Source organism: Podarcis pityusensis, assembly GCF_964106645.2.
Source record: "Podarcis pityusensis genome assembly, chromosome: 1".
In the NCBI taxonomy this organism is placed as follows: Eukaryota; Metazoa; Chordata; class Lepidosauria; order Squamata; family Lacertidae; genus Podarcis; species Podarcis pityusensis.
In genome coordinates this window covers 45,982,535-46,002,667 of record NC_138028.1, presented here as the reverse complement: position 1 = coordinate 46,002,667, position 20,133 = coordinate 45,982,535, and the positions used below count along the sequence as shown (strand labels likewise).

At 41.1% G+C, this 20,133-nt stretch overlaps 1 protein-coding gene across 3 annotated transcripts in view; it reads left to right on the top strand.

The window, feature by feature from the left end:
- The first annotated feature begins 6,004 nt into the window (after positions 1 to 6,004).
- Positions 6,005 to 20,133, top strand: part of RBM25 (RNA binding motif protein 25) — a 33,117-nt gene continuing 18,988 nt past the window's right edge. The window contains exons 1-6 of one of the 3 annotated variants that reach the window (XM_080986644.1): positions 6,005 to 6,137; positions 12,297 to 12,415; positions 12,665 to 12,714; positions 13,329 to 13,499; positions 15,574 to 15,631; positions 16,266 to 16,426. In XM_080986644.1, the coding sequence (XP_080842770.1) occupies positions 12,310 to 12,415; positions 12,665 to 12,714; positions 13,329 to 13,499; positions 15,574 to 15,631; positions 16,266 to 16,426 (546 nt within the window). In that variant the 5' untranslated portion in view covers positions 6,005 to 6,137; positions 12,297 to 12,309. Of the gene's footprint in view, positions 6,238 to 12,296; positions 12,416 to 12,664; positions 12,715 to 13,328; positions 13,500 to 15,573; positions 15,632 to 16,265; positions 16,427 to 20,133 lie in introns of all 3 variants that reach the window. The other 2 variants (XM_080986643.1, XM_080986645.1) reach the window with 2 other exon arrangements.

The window sequence follows — 20,133 nt, the reverse complement described above, 5'->3', positions numbered from 1 at the left end:
CAGGAAGGTGAGCGGTCGAGGGGGGAAAGGCCGGGTGCATTATGGGAATCGTAGTGCTCAGGGGGCGGCGCTTCAACGCGTTCGGAGCGGGGGCAGAACTACATGTCCCGACATGCACTGCGGAGAGAAGTTGAGCCGCCTTGCACAGCATCCCGGGAGATGTAGTTTCAACAATCCCTGGGCTCGTAATTGTGACAAGCCGCGGCGGCGAAGTGAGGTTTCGTAGGAGGAGGAGAATGCATGGATGGGTGTGATGTGGCATAACGTGTTGTGTAACGCGGAGGGATAAAGAGAGATTATCGGATAGGGGTGGAAATTCGTATAGATGTAAGCTCTTCGCCTTTATGGAATATTAGGGTTGACTGCTGCGCACCTGGGAGTTCAGTTTGGCTAAGGGAGCAAAGAGGAGGTTGCAACAGAGCCCCATAAAACTCCCCTCTGGTTTATTCCCAAAGCGAGGCTTCCTTCTGGTTTGCCACGAATTATCTTTAGAATGTCAGTTTAGGGATCTCAAGGGCTGCAGGAGTTGTTAACAGAAAGCGCTTCGAACCTGTTCTCCCGGTTCTATCTTTTTGATGGATGATGAACTTCTGTCCTATTGCTAGCAGAACTTCCGTATAGCTATGAGTGAACTTGGTCCGTTAAACTTGGCTTTGGCACTGGGAGACCTACTGGCAGAAAACTGGTAGAGTTGGACTGGAACCTGAAAGTGATTGCGCTATATAACAATCTGATGAAGGATGAAGATGATGTCAGGAGGGGTCTGCAGTCACAATACAAGTTCCCAGACACACTGGTGTAGAGCACACACTCCCAGAATAATTGTACTTTGAACTAAAGAGCCTGAAACTATGATATATATGTATAAATGGAAATCTTCAAACTATTCATCAGTAATATAAGAATAGTTGAGCATAAGTGATTATGTTACATTAACACATTAATAGAAACAGATGCTATACATAAAGTACATGTATTGGGTATTAAACAAAGATGCCAATGCATATGCTAATCTGAGCATGATACTAAATAAATGTGTTGCCAATAAACTCACATAGGTTCAATAAAGATGAGCATCCTAATGTGTAAATTAGCAAAAGTTTTCTATAGGTGTATACAAGGTTTTTTGAGATCCAAAATGACCAACACCTTTTGAATTCAATAGAATTCTTCACGAGAAAAACCTTTTTCTGTTTTGCGTTCAGCTGCAACATGTATCTTCACTCTCATTGGACTGTAAGGTTGCAATCCTTTAAACCCTTAGTAAATGGCTTATTTCTGAGTAAACATACATAGTAATGCAGTGCAATGCTACAAGCCTGTACATATTTCTCTGGAAGTAAGCTTCACTGAATGCAATAGGACAAAATTGTACTGTGCTGGTAGGAACAGTAGAGTGCAACTACTTCGGATTTTTTAAAAAACCATATGAAGATTTTATATAATTTTTCAACTATTTTTCTACCCACATGGCATACCCAAGGCAACATTCAGAACTCCATAACTACAACACACAGATATCTCATAGTTTAAGGCAAACAAAATGGTATCTCTATCTACTTATTCCTGTGATGCTGACTCCTTCTCGCTGACTTTATACATATCTATGGTGTGATCACTCTTGGAATTCTCTTGACAGTTCTGGTTACCACAGAGCTGGAAAAAGTGTAGAAAATGACAAACAAAATAATCAGGAGGCAGAAGCAACTCACTTCCAAGAAAAGGCTATGATGTTTTGGGACTTAGTTTACAAAAAAATTAAGAGTAAGCGGACGTGATAGTTTATAAAATGATGCATGTTGAGAAAGTTGTTAGAGCTAAGTTTGTGCGTTGAACCACTGTCAAAGCACAAAAGCTGCTCAAAGGTCTGGTTGGCAACTCTACAAGTGTCTTCTGTTTCCCCCAACATAGTGTGATCTGGTTGTAGCTGACTTCAGGAGGTGACTGTAAGGCAGGGAGCTGGATCTGCTAATGGGCAGCTGAGCCTCCTTTCTCAGTTCTCTTAGGTCCCGTAAGCTTTAAGGGAGGCTACTCAAATACGTAGTCAGTTGGTCTAGATAGGATAATGGAGTCCTGCTGCAATGCTACCACATTGGGCTTATCAGGCAATACAGGGGAAATTGCCATGGGGAAAGGAGGGGGTCAATATGGCTAGTTGGCTAATGGAGGGACAGGATTTTACTCCATGCATGCATGGTTGGCTCAGGTGTGGAGGCTGACCCTTCTTTCCTAGTGTGCTTTAGTGTGTATCCTGAATTTGACTTAGGGCCCTCCAAGCATGCAGCAATTGTTCCACCAGCCCAGGGCTCCTCTTGCATCACCTATGTTCCTGGTACCTATGACTGCATGTTGGGGTTGTGGGCTTCAGAGTGACAAATGCTCCATGACGTCTGTACTTGCCTTCTGCTCTTATGGCTAAGTGTGTAGGCAACTGCTTTGTGGTATTTGAAGTGTGGTCTCAAGTCCTATGTCCACTGGGAAGGATTGTTGGGGTGCTTCCCAATTAGCCCACTCTCCCCTGTTGATGTTCAAACTTCTTTCCCAAACTGTGCTTTATGGAGTGTGCCACTATGTCTGTTGGAGTGAGTACACTGTAGCAGTGTACGTTCTGCGTGGGGTGAGTGAGGAAGTGCCTGAATCATTCAATGATATTGGCTGCCTCCACATGTCATGTGGCCATTGTTAGTGGTTGTGGCATGTGTTTGAGCTGCATCAGGGAGCAAGGGTGGGCACATCTATCCTTGTTTTTGTTTTTTGTTTGGATATGTGTTATTACTAACCTCATGTATGGCAGGCATAGGATGCTTCAGCTATAATGTTGGTGTATTGGAGGCAATTCTATGACCTGGCGTAAATAAGAATATAGCACAACTTTATCAGAGTGGGGAGCTAGCAAAGCAAAGCAGTATTTTTTTTACTGCACTTTGCCTTGCCCAGTACAAGAACTGGGCTGTAGATGTGAAGCTGGCTTTGCCACTCCATCAAGCTCTGCTGAACGACGATTAGGATTGTATTCTAATTTTTTGAGCCCCAACCAAGGCTGCATCACAGTTTAGCTAATGCTATCCAAACTCTCAGCATGATCACTCTCTGTTAGTCACACACAAACACACACACCTTTTCTCAGGAAACTTCAACCTTAGCTTCTATTGAGGGAATGCCAATGTGGAACAATTAGCAAGCAAATAAATCCTGAAATTGTATTGTATTGTTTTGACTGCTTAATGAGGAGTTGTCCATCAGCCAGTGTAATGATGTGTAAAGATCAGAATGCAAGGTATGTAAATGTAATTGCATAAAGCATAATTTAAAATATAGTTGTTACTCTACCGAGTTTAATTGGAAACTGCTTCATCAATAGCCAGATCATCTGCCACATCTTAATATTCCCACTGAATATTATTACTTGTATCTTCATTACTTGTATTGTAAGACTGCTAGTTGTTTAAAAACGGTTGTTACTCTGAACCTATGGAACAACAAAGGCTAAATATAAATCCATGACCCGTAGTCTTTCTGTCTGTCCTTTTCTCTTTCTATCCCTATTCAGGCATTATATTCATGAATAAGTAATATACAAAAGCTGAAAGAGTGGGGCCAGGTATGCTAGTTCCACCACCACCCCATCCTCATTCACAACTTACATTATAGAACTTTACATCAGGGGTGGGGAACCCTTTTCAAACCAAGGGGCCACATTCCTTTCTGGACAACCTTCCAGGAGCCACATGCCAGCAGTTGGTAAAATCACAGGCAAATGTGGGCAGAGCAATGAATCTGTATTTTACCTTTGTGTGGCAAGCTAGTTTATTCACAGAATTGCACACCCCTCACTAACCTCCATCTAGGCAAGCAAGAAATGTAATGTGTTAAAGGACAGTTTCTAGCCATAAAAAAATCACCCGAGGGTGCAAAGCAGGGATGGTGAGAGGTGTGGTCTGAAGAGGCCTGAGGGCCAGATAGAGAGGCCTGGATTTACACGATTAACTAGTACTTTTTTTATCCCAGGCTGATACTGACATGTACTGTAATTCATGTTTTGACGTGTTCAGTCTAGAAGCTACACAGGAAACACCTCATAATTCAGTATTATTCTAGTGAACAGAGTGCTGACTGCTTTGCACAAATTTTAGTGACCATCTGCTGCAGGAATCCTGCTCTGCTCCTGTAGATTCCCTGGGCAATGTAGAACCCTGCAAAACTATTCAGAAACCTATTTGTATTTTTTGTTTTAAAAGAGAAACACCTGCATTAGCATAGATTCAACTGTACTCATGCGCAGAAAGAAACATGGAATTTTATTAAGAAATGGGGGGGGAGTGTGTTTTTCTACTTAAGAGCTTGTAAAATATGAACAGTCTAGAGAATAATGTAGCTTGGGCCCTGAGCGTATGTATGTGAGGTGTTGTGTATTAGTGGTTTGTAATAAGAGTTAAAAGGGGTCCTTCTCCAGGAGGGAGTCTGGACCTTTGGCAGAGCACAATTGAAAGCCCTTACCGGTTAGTAAAATGACAAGAGACCAGACCAGAATTCTAGTGAAAAGCAAAACGGCTAGGTAAGCCTGACCTTTATTTTAAAAAAACTGTTGCAACAGGGTGCTCCCCCACATGCAGGAGAGAGGAGGAGGACCCAGAACAAAGGTGTGCCCGCGGTTATATAGACATTTCAAATTGCCCGCCCTGGAGTCCAAGACCACCCCCCCAGATACATCATCCCTACATCACAGAAATCTGAGTGAATTTTTTTTACCCTGTCTGCCAGGTTACCTGTTAATTAGGTCACTTGACTGGATTACCCATGGAGTCTGGCCATCCTTTTGTAATGATAATACTTAATTCCTGAGCCAGGTCACAGGCTCACCCTATTCACACCTTAAATGTGCCCTTAAGGCAGGATTTGTGAGAACAGAGACAATAGGGAAGTTTCTGCATTTCCTTCGACCTTGTAGAGAAATATTTGAGGTGACCAGAAGAGTCAAAATGGCTTTAGGATTTTTCCTATGGGTTTCAGACATGTGGTTTTATATATTTATATATGTGTTTGCTTGGTACATTTATGAACATTATATATATATATATATATGACATAAAAATTATTATAACAGGTTATAATGCCAAACCACAACAGGGGAAATCAGACACAAGTTCAAAATCTGCCCCCCCCCCCAATTAATTTTACTTGGTGACCTTTGGCCAGTTACTACTCAACTTGATCTACCTCACCGAGTTCTTTGGATTTCAAGTTTCAAGAATAAAGCTGCCCTACACCAAGACACCTTGGCTTCGCTACCTAGGAACAAGGCCGCAGCAGGTTCCTTATTTTCATAGTTTTTCCGAAGGCACTGAAGGCAGCCTGCTATTGAAGTACGGAGCCCTACAGTTCAGGGTTCCTGAATGTTTATCGTGGCTGTGCGTGTCTAGGAAGCCATTTCGCAAACGAAGAGAGCCCCAACAGCCTCGCTTGAAGCGCTGGCGTATGCTTATGTATGAAGGGGTCGATGAGAACGAAGACGCTCTACAATGTTGGTTTTCCATGGTAAGAATCCAAAGAAGCTCAGATGTGACCGGGAAATGGCGGCTCGCCGCAAAACATTATGCGGTAGTGTTGACTGCCCGCAGCAAAGATGGCGACAAAGCCGTCAAGCCGCTCGCCGCCCTCTTTGCAGGTAATTGACGAGATGCACCACAGACTTCATTCCTTCTGACGCTCTTCTTGTGTGAGCCAAAGGAGGCCGCTACTCCTAGGAAACATTACAGCAGGGGCAGAGGTTCGCACGTTTCTCTAACTCAGCTTTAACCCTCGGCGATTTTTCTCCATGAGAAAACTAGTTAGTTACAACTCTACCTTCTGAGAGACGGGCGGACAGGCCGTCGGGAAGAGCTGAGGTGATTCCTAGAGGTTTCTGTTTCCTTTCGGACGGGGGCGCTCTAGCTCCTCTCTCTATGGTCGGCCGCGCGCGCGCGCGCGCTGCAGCCCGGTCTTCTGACGAAAGGCGCTCAGGGGCGGCCCCTCACGTGACCAGCGGCGTAACGCGACGGCGCCTGTGGCTCATTGCGGTGCGTTCGCGGCCTAGTTGCCTTTGCCGGGTTTAGAGGCGTCGCGAGGGAAAGGCCTCGTTTCCTCCGGCAGCGCTTGCGGTGAGAGGCGGGTGACGTCCGGGCCGCTGCCGCTAATCCTCCTCAAGGAACGGGGAGGGGGCGAGGACATGACGGGCCTCGCCGGCATGGGGCACCTGCGGTACTGGGCGCCACTCTAGCAGGGGGCGGGAGCGGGTTGGGGGGGGTCCGCTCTTGGTTTCCCCGGGGGAGGGGGAATGGCGGAGTCCGCGACCTACAGACCACGAGGGGGGGGGGAGCTGGGCGGCGGGATCGGGTCCTCTTTCGCGGGGAGGGGGTTGTTTGGAGGTTCCCCCCCTTTCTTAGCGGATGGGCGGAGGGAAAGGATGTGGGGGGCGCTAGTGGGCGAGAGCTTCTTAGGAAGGGAGGGCCACACTCTCAACCGCCCTGCGACTTAGCCCGTTTAGAACGAAGCCTTATAGTTGTGTTCCTGGAAGCCCCCTGCGTGTTTTGTACACGGGCCTGATTCACGACGTGCGTGTTCAGAGCTTGACGAGCACCAAGCTTTGACTCGTACGTGTGAATGGGGCCATCGCAGATCACGCACCGTAGGCAGAATTGTCAGCTTGTTAAAGCGCAGTGTTCTTGAAAGGTTTCACTCGTGCAAAATAAGCTTCTATATGACAGTGCGTTGGCAAATGGGTAATTTTATTCCAAAATGTTGAGCAGCAAGCTGAACTTCGCTATCTTTCAAGTTCAGCGTGTAAAAAAAATAATAATCCTGCAGTTTCTATACTTGAACATGCAGATAATCTCGTAGAAGTACCTGCAACATGCCCACATAATGGGGTTGGGATCAATCATTCATAACTGTGTTTTAAGTAGCAGGTTATTGTTCCTTTATTGCAGGCAAGGCTGTGGAATGTAATGGTAATGAATCTGCACAGCTTCAATGGAGGTTTTCCATTATGTGTGTGAGAAATGTGTTTTAAGTCTTAATAACATTTACCTGAAATAAAACCCCAATGGAACTTGGTATGAATTAGACTTGCAGCAGAAATAATGCTGGGAGAGCTGGCATATTGATCATAGCTGTAGAGCATCAACTTTGCATGCAGAGGGTCTCAGATTCAGTTCCAAGCATCTTCAGGTAAGGCTGGGGGAGACTCTAGTCTGAAATCCTGGAGAGACACTGCCATTCAGCCTAGGTATTACTGAACTAGAAGGCTGTGTGGTCTGACTGCTTTTTATCTCTAAATATCTCCAGAAAATTCATGTTAAATTAGCACTGAACATTTCAGATCTTTTTATGCAATTCCAAAATACAGTAGTTCATAGTCCTCTGGCTCTGTTTCCGGTGACCCTCAAACTAGTTGTCTACTTGTGTTGAGGCAACATTTTGATAAAATGTTAAGAAAAAATGCTAACTGTATTGCATCTATAATTTCTTGTTTTTTTCTTGTTTTTTAAACCAAGATGCTACCACTTAATCCAAACTTGCAGTCTCTGGTGCAGACTGATTACTGATATTTGTTCAAGCATAAAATTATCTATAGCAGGATGAAGAGGAGTACCTTAAAACAATTAATACAATGTAAATAGCATAATTTTAGGTGTATCAAAACAAACTTCTATATAGTCTTGGCATTTTTTTCTTTTCTAAGCATAATAGTATTGCAAATACCGTACTTTTTCATGTATAACATGCCCCCTTGTATAGCACGCCCCTGTTTTTGGGGATTCCAATTTCAGAAAATGGCCCAAAGTTGCTGAGCTTTTTTGGGGGGAATGCAGTAAATCAGTAACCCGGCAATTGCAATCGCTTGCGCTGCTCGTTAACAATCTCATCAGCTACAGGAGGCTGCCCGATCGCGAACAGCGGAAGTAAATAGCAAGCAGAGTTGCCGCAGTGGCAGCCAATCCCCAGCAGCCCTTGACACAGCAACCAATCACACACCCATTTCCCACAGCCAATACAAAGAACCCCTTGCCACAGCCACCAATCACACTACAAATCGCCAATGACAATCTGCAGCTCGCGGCTGCAACCAATCACCTGTCACCCCTACCCATGTATAAGACACCCCCAGTTTTTAAACCTTTTTTAGTAAAAAAAAACCCTAGTCTTATACACAGAAAAGTTCGGTATTTTGTTGGTCATCTATATTTATTAATATATATATATTTCTATGCCACCATACATTTCAAGGTGATATATATACATTTTAAACATGAAATATCATTTTTTAAAAATACAGATTAACATTAAGATGACTTGGTAAGCAAAAATTAAACAGCTGCAAAAACCTGTTGGTATTTATAGGATCGCTGGTGGAAATGTGGTTTGGTGTATGACTATGTCCCTCTTAATTTAAACTTTATTAAAACTATTTCAACAGATGAGAAATGGAAAATATTCTGGGATCATATAGCATGACCAGGAACTTTTTCTCTTTCATGCATCTAAAAGCCTGACTTTGTCCAAGATTTTTACTACCTGACTCCCCCCCCCCAAAAAAAAACCAACTTTGAATTCTATGGAATTCATCCTTTAACTCCTTATTTTTCTCTTTTTACATACTGAACAGCCTCATCATAAAAGCTGGATTCATTAAAATGCCATATTTGCAAGACATGTCTTGCAATGTCTACTCATAAGTACCATTGTTTTTCATGGAATTTACTCTTAACTAAGTGCGAATGGAAATTCAGTCCTAATGTCTCATCTTTATTACACACACATGTATCTCACCTCTCAGGATACACATGCTTCCGAGCTAGCTTATAAGTAACATTAATCTATGTTAAAAAAGTAAAGCAACACATGGTAAGAAGTAGCAACATACAGAACCATTGGGATTCTTTCCACAGTACATATGGTGGTAGATTGCCCTCTGGGAAATGTGGGGAAAATCTACTGGAGCAGGTTCTGATGTACTCTTTGCCTGCATTCCCATCTCTCCTGGAATCCTTCCCAAAGGACAGTTGATGGCTCTGATGTGATTTTCACCTGCATCCCTCTCTCCTGGAATCCTCCTGAGCTCTGTTTATTGTCTAGCTGTCTTGCCAGTATCCAGAGTTCAACATGGCAGAAATAAGTTTTAATTTATTCCTTTATTTCTTGGCATTTATTCAATACACAAATCTTTTAGTTTTTTGGGTTTTTTTACATTTATATGTATGACTATGGCAGAACTCTTTTATTTTAAGGCAGCATTCTAGGAATAAGCACTTTTCTCCATCCATGCCAAGGTTTTTGGCCAAGTTTTATCAGTCATTCAGTCTTTCCAGGTTTATCTATCTCTTTACTGCTAACTTGTTTATATATGGTTATAACTGGTTTGAACTTCTGCGACTCCTGCCTGCTAACCTTCCTTCCAGCAGTCAAATTAGAATGCTTCTCTTGTAATCTTCAGACCTAACACTTCTGTAATTTCATTCGTGACTTGCTTTCACATGTTCCCCATTGTTTTCTACATAGGATGTGGATTTCCTGAGCAGGGAGAATTAATTAGAAAATGTAATGCTGCCCTAAACTGTTTGGATATGGCATGCATGTTTGACTTTTATATAGTAGTGAGAGGTTAAAAAGTATATCATGCCAATTTTTCATGCTGTATAAATATCTCTTTAAAATGTACTTTGTGTGATTTAAGTGTTACATTCTATATTTTAATTATGGGTGTTTATAGTTGTACAGTAGTTGATTTGTTTACTTGCAAACCCTTTATAAGTTTGTTTTGGCATGAAGCAGTATACAAAAGTTGGGTCTTCAATCAGTTTCACCTACTACACCAGCAAAAGCCATATCTGGATTGGAATATTCTGGCCACCATAGTCCATGCATTGGTAACTGGATTACTGTAATGAACAGTCAGACAGGCAATGAGTGGACTTACGCATGCAAGTGGTGAGCTTGGTGACTGAGCATGGACTTTATCCAAAAAATTAAAGCAATACTGCATGTACGGGAGTGGGTGGGAGGCAGGTGTGATAAATATGTCAGTGATATATCCATTGTATGATTGCCAATCCTGCCTTTTTAAAATAGGATTTTAATTATTTATTGGTTAATTTATCCTTTGGAACAAAGGGTAGCAGTAATAATATTTTTACTAATCTTCTAAATGTTTACTCATAATTGGTAGAAGATTGATTCATGAAGCAGCATCTGATACCCCCAAAATGTTTAGGTTTTCCACACCAGACAGCTGAAGGGCTTTTTTCTCCTTTACATTTTTGGGTCTTGCATCCCTTTGTTTTTCTATTACTGTAGTACCCAAGACTCCCTCTGTTCCTTTATCTCTCCGTCTTTCAACTTGTTTTCTTTATTTCCCATGCCTGCGTTCCTGCCTTGTGCTTTAATCTTACTTATTTATTGACCAGCCATTCCATTTTCTGCTCGTGAATCCACACTCCTTTCCACTTTCAGATGCTCCTCGGACCAACTACTTCTTTCTTCCCTAGGTCACTATAAAGTCAACACTTCTGTATCCCTTTGATATCAGTTAACCTTTCCCTTGCACTATTCTTACTGCTGCTTGGTTAAATTATCATTCATGTTGTAATGTAGAAGCTGCCTTATATTGACCACTTTCAGACATCACATTAAACTTTGGTATATCACGAGAATAAGCCTAAGCAGAGAGGACTTTAGACAGTTTTGATTTCATTTTTTATTAACTGCAGCTTGAGGTGACATACCAATCTGACAAACTCTAGTTAATCTTAACTACCTGTGGTTGGAAAGTAATTTATTTGAAAAAATCATAGTTAAGATTAACTGTAGTTTTTCAGGTTCAGGCAACACAGACTGTTATTACAAAAAATTAGTGACTATTTCAGAGGATTTAGGGACACGCAAACCCAAGGCTCACCTAGACTCATTCTCATTATGATAAAGGATTGTTTCTTGTGTCATCCAAATGCAGCAACTGTTTGTTCATCTTGTCCTATATTGTTCAGTCTAACTGGCAAAAGCTTTCTGGTACTTAAAATAAGAGTCTTTCCCAGCCTGAAATATTTTCATTATGGATGCCAACAACTGGACCTGAAACCTGCATGCAAAGGGTGCTCCACTACTGAGCTTAGCCTGAGGTCAAATGGTTAGAGCAAGCCTTCATGCTTTTTATTGTTGAGCTTAGGTTATTTTTGGTCTAATGCACCCATATTTCATTTACTTGGAAGTAAGTACTGATTTCAACGGGACTTGATTTCAGGTAAACATGTATAGAATTGAACAAATAAAAGCATTAAGTGCCTTGTCTAATATTTACTTTGTTTTATAAATTTATATGCCCCCTCTTTAAAATTTTATTTTATTTATTGTAGTAATAATAAAATAACACAAGCAAGCAGTAAATACCAAGATGATACAACACCAAATCTAAAAACAGGGCGGCAGCAGACAAAAACAATCCAAGCAAAAATTCCAGCTCTAAAAGCAACCTCAAAAACATAGTAGGTTATATCCAGTTGATGCTGTTGTCCAAGCACAAGGGCTTTTGATCCAGCAGGAGCAATCCTCCTGAGTCAAAGCCATACTAACACTTCATATAAAACACCAGTACCAGAATTGTACTTGGAAGCACATGGGAATCTAGTGAGCCTGCTTAAAAATTTGTGTCATATGGTTCACATAACGGCCCTAACCGATGCTTTCCCCATGGGAGAACTATTTTCTCATTGGAGATGCATCTTATCACTGACATTGCTGACTTTTTGTAGATTGGTGAAGACACTTCTCTTTGACTAGGACTTGGGGGGGGGGGGGCTTGAGGATTAGTCATCCAGCATTGGATATAATGGGGAATTCTGGCTTAATACAAGCCAGGGTCATCACATCAAAGCTGGTGTGCAATGAAGGGAGCAGCAAGGAAGGAATAATCAGCTCAGCTGCAATTCTTATCCAGACCGGGCCTTTGTGGCTATTAGGATCAGCTGTGTTCCCGACTGAGCCTTTTATCTCCACAAAACTTGCTAGCCCTACCTACATAGGGGGGTAGTTTGTGTAGCAACAACCTGAGGTGAGAACCATGCTCAATGGGCTTTCTCTGTAGGTGTTTCACAGTTAACTATCTCATATCTGATAATTTGGAGCAAGATGTGCTTAGGCAGCTAGAGTTAGGCTAGAGCTCCTGTTTTCTACCTGGTTTTAAGCATCTTTCTCATTTAGGGGTAGAGTAGAAACACATGTAAACAAGCACTGATTTGAAGCTAATAAGTTCATTCTTTTTCTAGGTTACTGCTAAAAATGTCTTTTCCGCCTCACTTGAATCGCCCTCCTATGGGTATCCCAACACTTCCACCTGGAATTCCACCTCCACAATTTCCAGGTTTTCCTCCACCTGTACCTCCTGGTAAGTTTTCTATCAGAAGCTTGTCTGATAAACCTCATTCTTCTATATTGGTCAGCAATATCTTAACATTTTAGGTTGGTGTTTAGTTTTTCTTTGTGACATGTGAACAAAATAATCCTGCAGCTTCTATACTTCCTGAGAGCACTTAACAGTTCTGTTCCGCCTATTTAATACCGGATTTGAAAAAATATATATCGGTTTTTGGTAGCTCTTGCTCAGAGACTATTAATACAACCTCTTATTTCACAGGGACACCGATGATTCCTGTGCCAATGGGTATTATGGCTCCTGCACCAACTGTAAGTATCGCATAAGCCACTGTTAACTGTAAATATCTTTTTAATTTAAATGATAACTTTATAAAAAAGCATTAAAATAAATAACAATAAAGACACAATTAGCAGCATCAAATATTAAAAGACAGCATAGTTGTGTTCATCTTCTCCCTACTCTATATGTAACACTGTACTGATCCCATATCATAGTTAGCAAATTGGGAACCATTCCCATAAACACATGACCCACTCTCCTCCAAAACAAAGTCCTACCTCCTTTCGCTTTGTGGCTTTAACCATGTTTAATCATTGGATCTGCACTGACACTAACTTTGAATTTGAAAAGAATGCGCATGAAAAATTGCAAGGCTGTAACAGTGTAACACATTTAAATACAAGGTTCCTGACTTATATGTTATTTCCTGTGTGCTTTTATTTATAAAGCACGTGTATTGCAATTTGTGAAGTAGAATCGACTCAAAGGAACTGTATGAAATTTCCTTTGCAGGCTAATCTGTTCAGGCAAAAATAATTAATGCTAAGTTCCTGCTTGGTACCTTAGGAACAGTGCTTTTTAAACTTACTAATTGTTGCAGTGGGGAAAAAATCACAAGAGGTATTTGTTCCTCATCTTTCAGGTTCTGGTCCCAACTACCGTTTCAATGGTTGGAAAACATATGGGAGTTAGAAAGGAACATCCAGGTCTAAAGAACAAGGAAAATGATGAAAACAGCGGTCCCACTACTACTGTTTTCGTAGGCAACATATCTGAAAAGGCTTCAGACATGCTTATACGACAGCTTCTTGCTGTAAGTGGAATTGCCTTTTACAAAGCAACCTTGCATTGTGTTGATTAGAGATTTTAGTGTTGCTTAATTTTTCATTGATTTCATTGACTTTTTGTATTCTTTAAAATGTTAGCTAAATTCTTTCATGTTAAGTGTTCCATATGCATGCAGGGCTTTTTAGCTCACCTCTTCCCCATACCTCTGGAAAGTCCACCCTCAAGATCAGGGCCCTCCAGACCATATCTCATGACACATGAGGGGCTGCCCTACAAAGATAATAATCTACCCCCAATAGACATGCAAAAAAATTCCTGCATTGCAGGGGGTTGGACTAATGACCCTCATGGTCCCTTCCGACTCTACAATTCGATGATGATGGTGGTGGTGATGATGATGATATTTATACTTCACCCATCTGGCTGGGTTTCCCCAGCCACTGTGGGCGGCTTACAGCATATAAAAAATTGTTGAAACATCAGACACTTAAAATTTCCCAATACAGGGCTGCCTGAATCTATGAAATGCTAGATTATTGCTACATATTATTTCAGCCCTGAAGCTAAGTACAAATTTACTAACTTACCAATCTGTTTGCATTGTGTTAGGATAGTCAGTGGTAGGTTGATGTAGTTTAGGCTGTTACCAAACTAAACTCTTGGAGTAGCTCTTTTCATGGAAAATAAGGCTAGGTTATGCCTTCACTAGCAGTATGTCAAGGGTAACACAAGCTGGGAGAGGTACAGTTGCTCTCAGGTCCTTCTTGAAGATTTCCCATAGGCAGCTGGTTCACCACAGTGAGAACAGGATCCTGGACTAGATGGGTCAATGGCCTGATCCAGGATGGCTGGCCTTATGTTCTTTAGTGGAGAACACTAAAACATATACATCAAATCAGAAACTGAAATAGCAAATACAGTCCATAAAAATAATAACAATAAAAATCAAATATGAGCTACAAATGAATTTCAAAATTAAAACCAGATTCCTATCTAGTGGGTTACAATGGCACAATTAAAAAACTTAAATCAGATTGGATTTGAAGGGCAAATATCCAGGAAAGAATAGGTTTTCATTGTGTAAAGTTTAAAAGATATTTCTGTCTAGGAAAAAAGTTCCATAGCTGGGGCACCACTACTGAAAAGACCATATCTAATTGCTATACCTCAGATAATAGGAGCAGATGTAACAGGGCCTTATTGCAAAGACTTCAGTCAAGGAAATGGGTATTTGGAAGGAGATGGCAGACCTTCAACTCACCAGGGTTGTAGATTAGGGTTTTAAACATGGCAGCCTTTAGAATCATAGAATTGTAGAGTTGGAAGGGACCCTAAGGATCATCTAGTCTAACCCTCTGCAATGCAGGAATATGCAGCTGTCCCATACAGGGATCAAACCTGCAACCTTGGTGTTATCAGCACCATGACCTAACCAACCAAGTGATCATAAATTCTCATGATTAGTAGGGTTTTAAGAAATTATAAGTGAGATCCAATTCTGGCAACCCATTTGCAGAATGAGACTTTGATTTTGATTTTTCCCTTTCCAGCCACATACAAACCCCAGAATTTGCTCTGGTGTGTCGCCTGATTCTCCAGATTTTGGTAGTGCAAGTCCCAATGTACGATTGTGCTTTATATGATGCAACCCTATCAATATATAGAAGTACAGTTCTTAATTCATATTTCATTTTAAACCAGGTTGTTTTTAAAGAGACACTTTATAAATAGGGAAGTGGTAACTTGAAATTTTGTTTAGTATTTTTAAAAATCTGGTTATTTTTCGTCTCCTTTTAAAAAATAATCAAACCACTGAGAGATAATAGAGGATATGTTTTAAGACAAACTTTTATGTACAAGGAGTAAGGAGCTGTCTGTGGAGGTGGTAGAAGAGGTTAAATGATGATTAGCAAGGTTGTGATAATAAAATACTAGACACCACCACAATTATTAGGTGTGCTAATTTCTTTTAGGATGTTTTCTCAACTGACACAAAATTCATTGAGAACTTTCAAGAGCGAGAGAAGTTTTCTGAGTAGCAAAAAAAATTCAAAAAAATCAATTGCCTCAATAAACATTATGTTAAAAATATTTTACAGAAGTGTGGCTTGGTTTTGAGTTGGAAGAGAGTTCAAGGAGCATCTGGAAAACTTCAAGGTATATATACTTTTTTCCTTTTCTTTTCCCTCTAATAGCTAGGAGGATATACACAAGCTTGGTTAAATTTCTGAAGTGCCCACGCTTCGGTAGCAAGGGCTTAATTTTATTTTTCCTCTGAGCTGTTCTGTGAGTCAATAAGTGTATCAGATGGAACACAAGTTGTGCCTTCCACTGCAGATAAGTGGTGATCTGGGCACTTGATCTGGCACTGCTTGCTGCCCAACTGTACTGTACCAACATAGCACTGAGAATTAATGCTGCCATGCTAACCAGCTTCCCCTACTACTGAAGAGTGGATTGTAACTTTATGCAGCCAGTTAAATGTTGCAGCAACCTAGTATTTTTGAAAAACGAGTAACTGACCATAATGGGATTTCAGATGAAAGGCAGCATCACAGGATGGGTGTAGCCTTCACCCTCTGAATTGCAGTTGCTTGGGTTTATGGGATTGGGCTGAAGATTTTTAAGGCATTTAAAAATGTGTTTTAACTGAGGTCCTGCCATATATTTGGTGTAATCATAAAACAAATAGTTGACATTAAAGGCAATGGTGTGGGTGTGGGTGTTGCTCTCATGTGCATATATAATTTTTAAAATTTGCTTTTATAAATCTCAATTATTCATCCCCTAGCCTTTGGGTTCTGCGAGTATAAAGAACCAGAATCCACACTACGTGCGCTCAGGCTACTACACGATCTCCAAATTGGAGAAAAGAAACTACTTGTGAAAGTTGATGCCAAGACGAAGGCTCAGCTAGATGAATGGAAAGCGAAGAAAAGGGCTTCCAATGGGGTATGTTGTGTGTAACTATGCTAAACTGGGACAGGAAACAATTGAATTACAAATAAATTGGATTGGCATTAAGTGCTCTTAGTTCTTTTACCTGATTTGCTTATTCTCTGTTGCAATTTAACCTGCTATGCTGACTTTATTACACCTTTTCTGCAGATGACTGTTGCACTGTTCTTTTGTTTAATTTTCATGATCAGAATTTGAGTGTAAACTTCAAATCCCCAACAAACTGCACTTTCTGCTTGAGAAACTGGATTATAAAACTTTGGCTGACAGAAGAAGGTTAAGGGATGAGCAGCTGCAGGCTCTCAGATCAAACCCAACCATTTTCAGGAGGAAACCAGATGCCTTGCTCTCTGCTAGACTTGCTGATCCAGAGTAGAGTCTGCCAACTCCAAAATAAAAAAAATCTGATTCCAGCTGGGTATGACCAGCATGAAAAGCTTTGCTTAACATGCAAAGTTGTACATGTGCTTGCATGTCCTCTGCCAACAAGCACTGTGCCCATATACGTTCTCAGGCCACCATAGTTCAACCTAACCATTTAAGTGATAGCTTCATAACAAGCACAAGCAGGTGAACCTAGCCACAAACTGCATGTCAAATCACATTTGTAAACACCCTCACAATTAAGTACAGTGGTACCTCAGGTTAAGTACTTAATTCGTTCCGGAGGTCCGTACTTAACCTGAAACTGTTCTTAACCTGAAGCACCACTTTAGCTAATGGGGCCTCCCACTGCCGCCGGGCCGCCGGAGCCCGATTTCTGTAATTATCCTGAAGCAAAGTTCTTAACCTGAAGCACTATTTCTGGGTTAGCGGAGTGTGTAACCTGAAGCGTATGTAACCTGAAGCGTATGTAACCCGAGGTACCACTGTATTTAGAAGAGAAAATAGTAAGATTGGAAGAAGTAAGGCATATAATAGTCCCAAGAACAGTCAGCCCCTGGCTAAGATGCAAAACATAAGGAAATCAATCTAGAAAGTGAGTCATTTCACACAGGTGCACTATTACCAAAAATTTCAAATAAGTTCACAAGTTGCAAGTCCTTGAATTTTTTTACAGACTTGCCTATCAACACGTGAATTCACAAATCACTTTAAAAAATGTATCTAATAATAAGCTGTCTGCTAATAATACAGTGTTAAAGGGTCTAAACCACTGAGCCTCTTGGGCTTTCCGATCGGAAGGTTGGCAGTTTGGATCCATGCAAGAAAGTAGATGCTAGTGCAAGTAGATAAGTACTGTGGTGGTAGGAAGGTAAACAGCGTTTCCATGCGCTCTGGTTTCCGTCACGGTGTTCTGTTGTGCCAGAAGCGGTTTAGTCATGCTGGCCACATGACCCAGAAAGCTGCCTGTGGACAAATGCTGGCTCCCTTGGCCTGAAGCAAGATGAGCGCCGCACCCCGTAGTTGTCTTTGACTGGACTTAACCGTTATGGGGTCATTTACCTTTACCTTACCTAATAATACAGCTTTTCTGGAATGATAATGTTAGAGAAAAACACAAAATATTTAGAATTTTTTATCTTGATTTAAGTCTATGGCCAAGACTCAGCCAAAGAAGATGTGAAATATAGTGCATTTTCTTACTTGTAGTAACTTAAGCAATCTTGCATAGCTTACAGTGTTGCTGTACTCTAGCAGCTTCAGCAGGCTCCTAGTTAGGAGTACATGCCTCACCATTCACTATAATTTGTCCTTGGGGCAAGGAAGGGATAAATAAAGACCAGAGCAAAACACAGCCAATCCGCTCACTGAAACATCTTAAAAAGTGTTTTAATGCATTATTAACTTTTTGCTACGTTTGTGTGATAAAGTAGTTAAAAGCTTTTAATGAGTTAAATTTAGTTACCCATGTGCCATAGAAAGGGGTTCAGGGTTTACCCTTTTGATACACAGCCTGTGAAGTAGGAGTATTTTAGTACAGTGCTACCTCGTGTTATGTACCTTGCCCCTTATGAATGCTGCGGGTTATGCGCTCCGCTAACCCGGAAGTAGATGCCCCTTGTTGCAACCTTTGCCCCAGGATGCAAGTGGAAGTCGTGCTCTGGTGGTGCGGCAGCAGCAGGAGGCGCCAGTAGCGAAAGCGCGCCTCATGTTAAGAGTGGTTTCCTGTTACAAACAGACCTCCGGAACGGATTAAGTACGTAGCACGAGGTACTACTGTATTTATTTCACATGAGCAGGCAAGAAAGCTCTCCATAAATTCCTGCTGTCTTAAAATATGGAGAAACTAAATAAGGCAGATATCTGGCTCTACTTAACTTCCATCCCTGACTAATACTGTTACCCCCTTAATTTCTTTTACTACCACCTAAGTGGCACTACCTATTAGGTCATTTCAGGCTGTTCCTCCTTGACATTGCAGCTTCTGCACCAGCTGAAATCCCCTCCTGCCCCTACTTCTTAGCTACTGCTTCTCCATAAGCCTGTCTCTTTCCTATTCACTCTTTATCCACTTGGCATTTGACTGGACATCCATCTCTTATTCTCAGGTGAGATTCCCATCCCCTCTTTTTAAGGCAAGAATTTATTATTTAAGTTTAATACAAGTGTATGAAAAAGGGGGGGACATGATAGGACATTGCCTGGTTTTTTCCACTGCCCCTCAGTAGCAACAGCAGTGACAAATGTTTGATGGGATGGAAGATAAAAAAATAAATGTAATATGCACATTCTTTTTCTGTATTTAGGTTTTCCTTGCAGCCAGGCTGTAGGCTGAGAATGGCCTGGAGCAAGTTGAAGTCACTTGGCCTCAGGTCATTCATACTTCCATGTGCAGATGAGAATTTATCTATTTACTATTTGTAAGGAGGAAAGTGGGGATTTTCATTTCTTACTGTATTTGATTCTGTGATTTATTTATTTTTAGATTGAATTGTTGTGAGCCCCTTTGAGCCTTCTGAGAGGCAAGCTATAAGCCTTTAAATATATAATCATTAAAGTTTTGTAGGCAACTGTGTATATATTAATGTTTTTATTAATAGTTTAAGGTCTATGTTACATTCATCTTTCATGGAAAATTGAAATTCAGCAATTCTAGGTGGGAGTGACAGTCTACAGATATGTATGTTAAAGCATTTTACACACTTGTATTGTCATTGTGCAATATGACCACTTACATGCAAAAGTCTGTTTTATACTGCAGACAAACTTTGTGTATAAGTTTGGTAATGTGTGACCCAAAGGGTAGGTTGGTACGTTGTTGCCTTGTATGTGTTCTTTGCTTTGTTGAACAGCATTCTTAATCCTGCGGAACAGAATATTTCTATAACTGCTGACATAGCGTATTAATTTGAAACCTGCACTGTATTATGTTGTACTTGCTGCATAAAAATATCACATGAATCCACACTAAATTATTTTTATTTCTTCAGAGAGCACACACATTGTAGTGTAGCATTCTCTTTAAAGTTTGTGCCAGGCTTCAACAAATTCATTTGCCCTCTGTCATGTGTGATGAGCGGCAAGCATTATTCTCAGCTTGAAAGGTACATCTGAGCAGTAGAGTGGTGGTTCCTGCCACCACCCCAGCTTCAAAATTGGGAGGAAGGCGGTATGGCAGAGGAACCAAAAGAGACTTGGCTATAAAGGATTGGCAGGCACGGGAAGTGTTGGCTCTTGCTACCTAAATGCATCTTATGCACCTTTGTGCAGCACCCAAGAGTGCACGCTTCTCTCTTCACCCAGGAGTTATTGGGTAC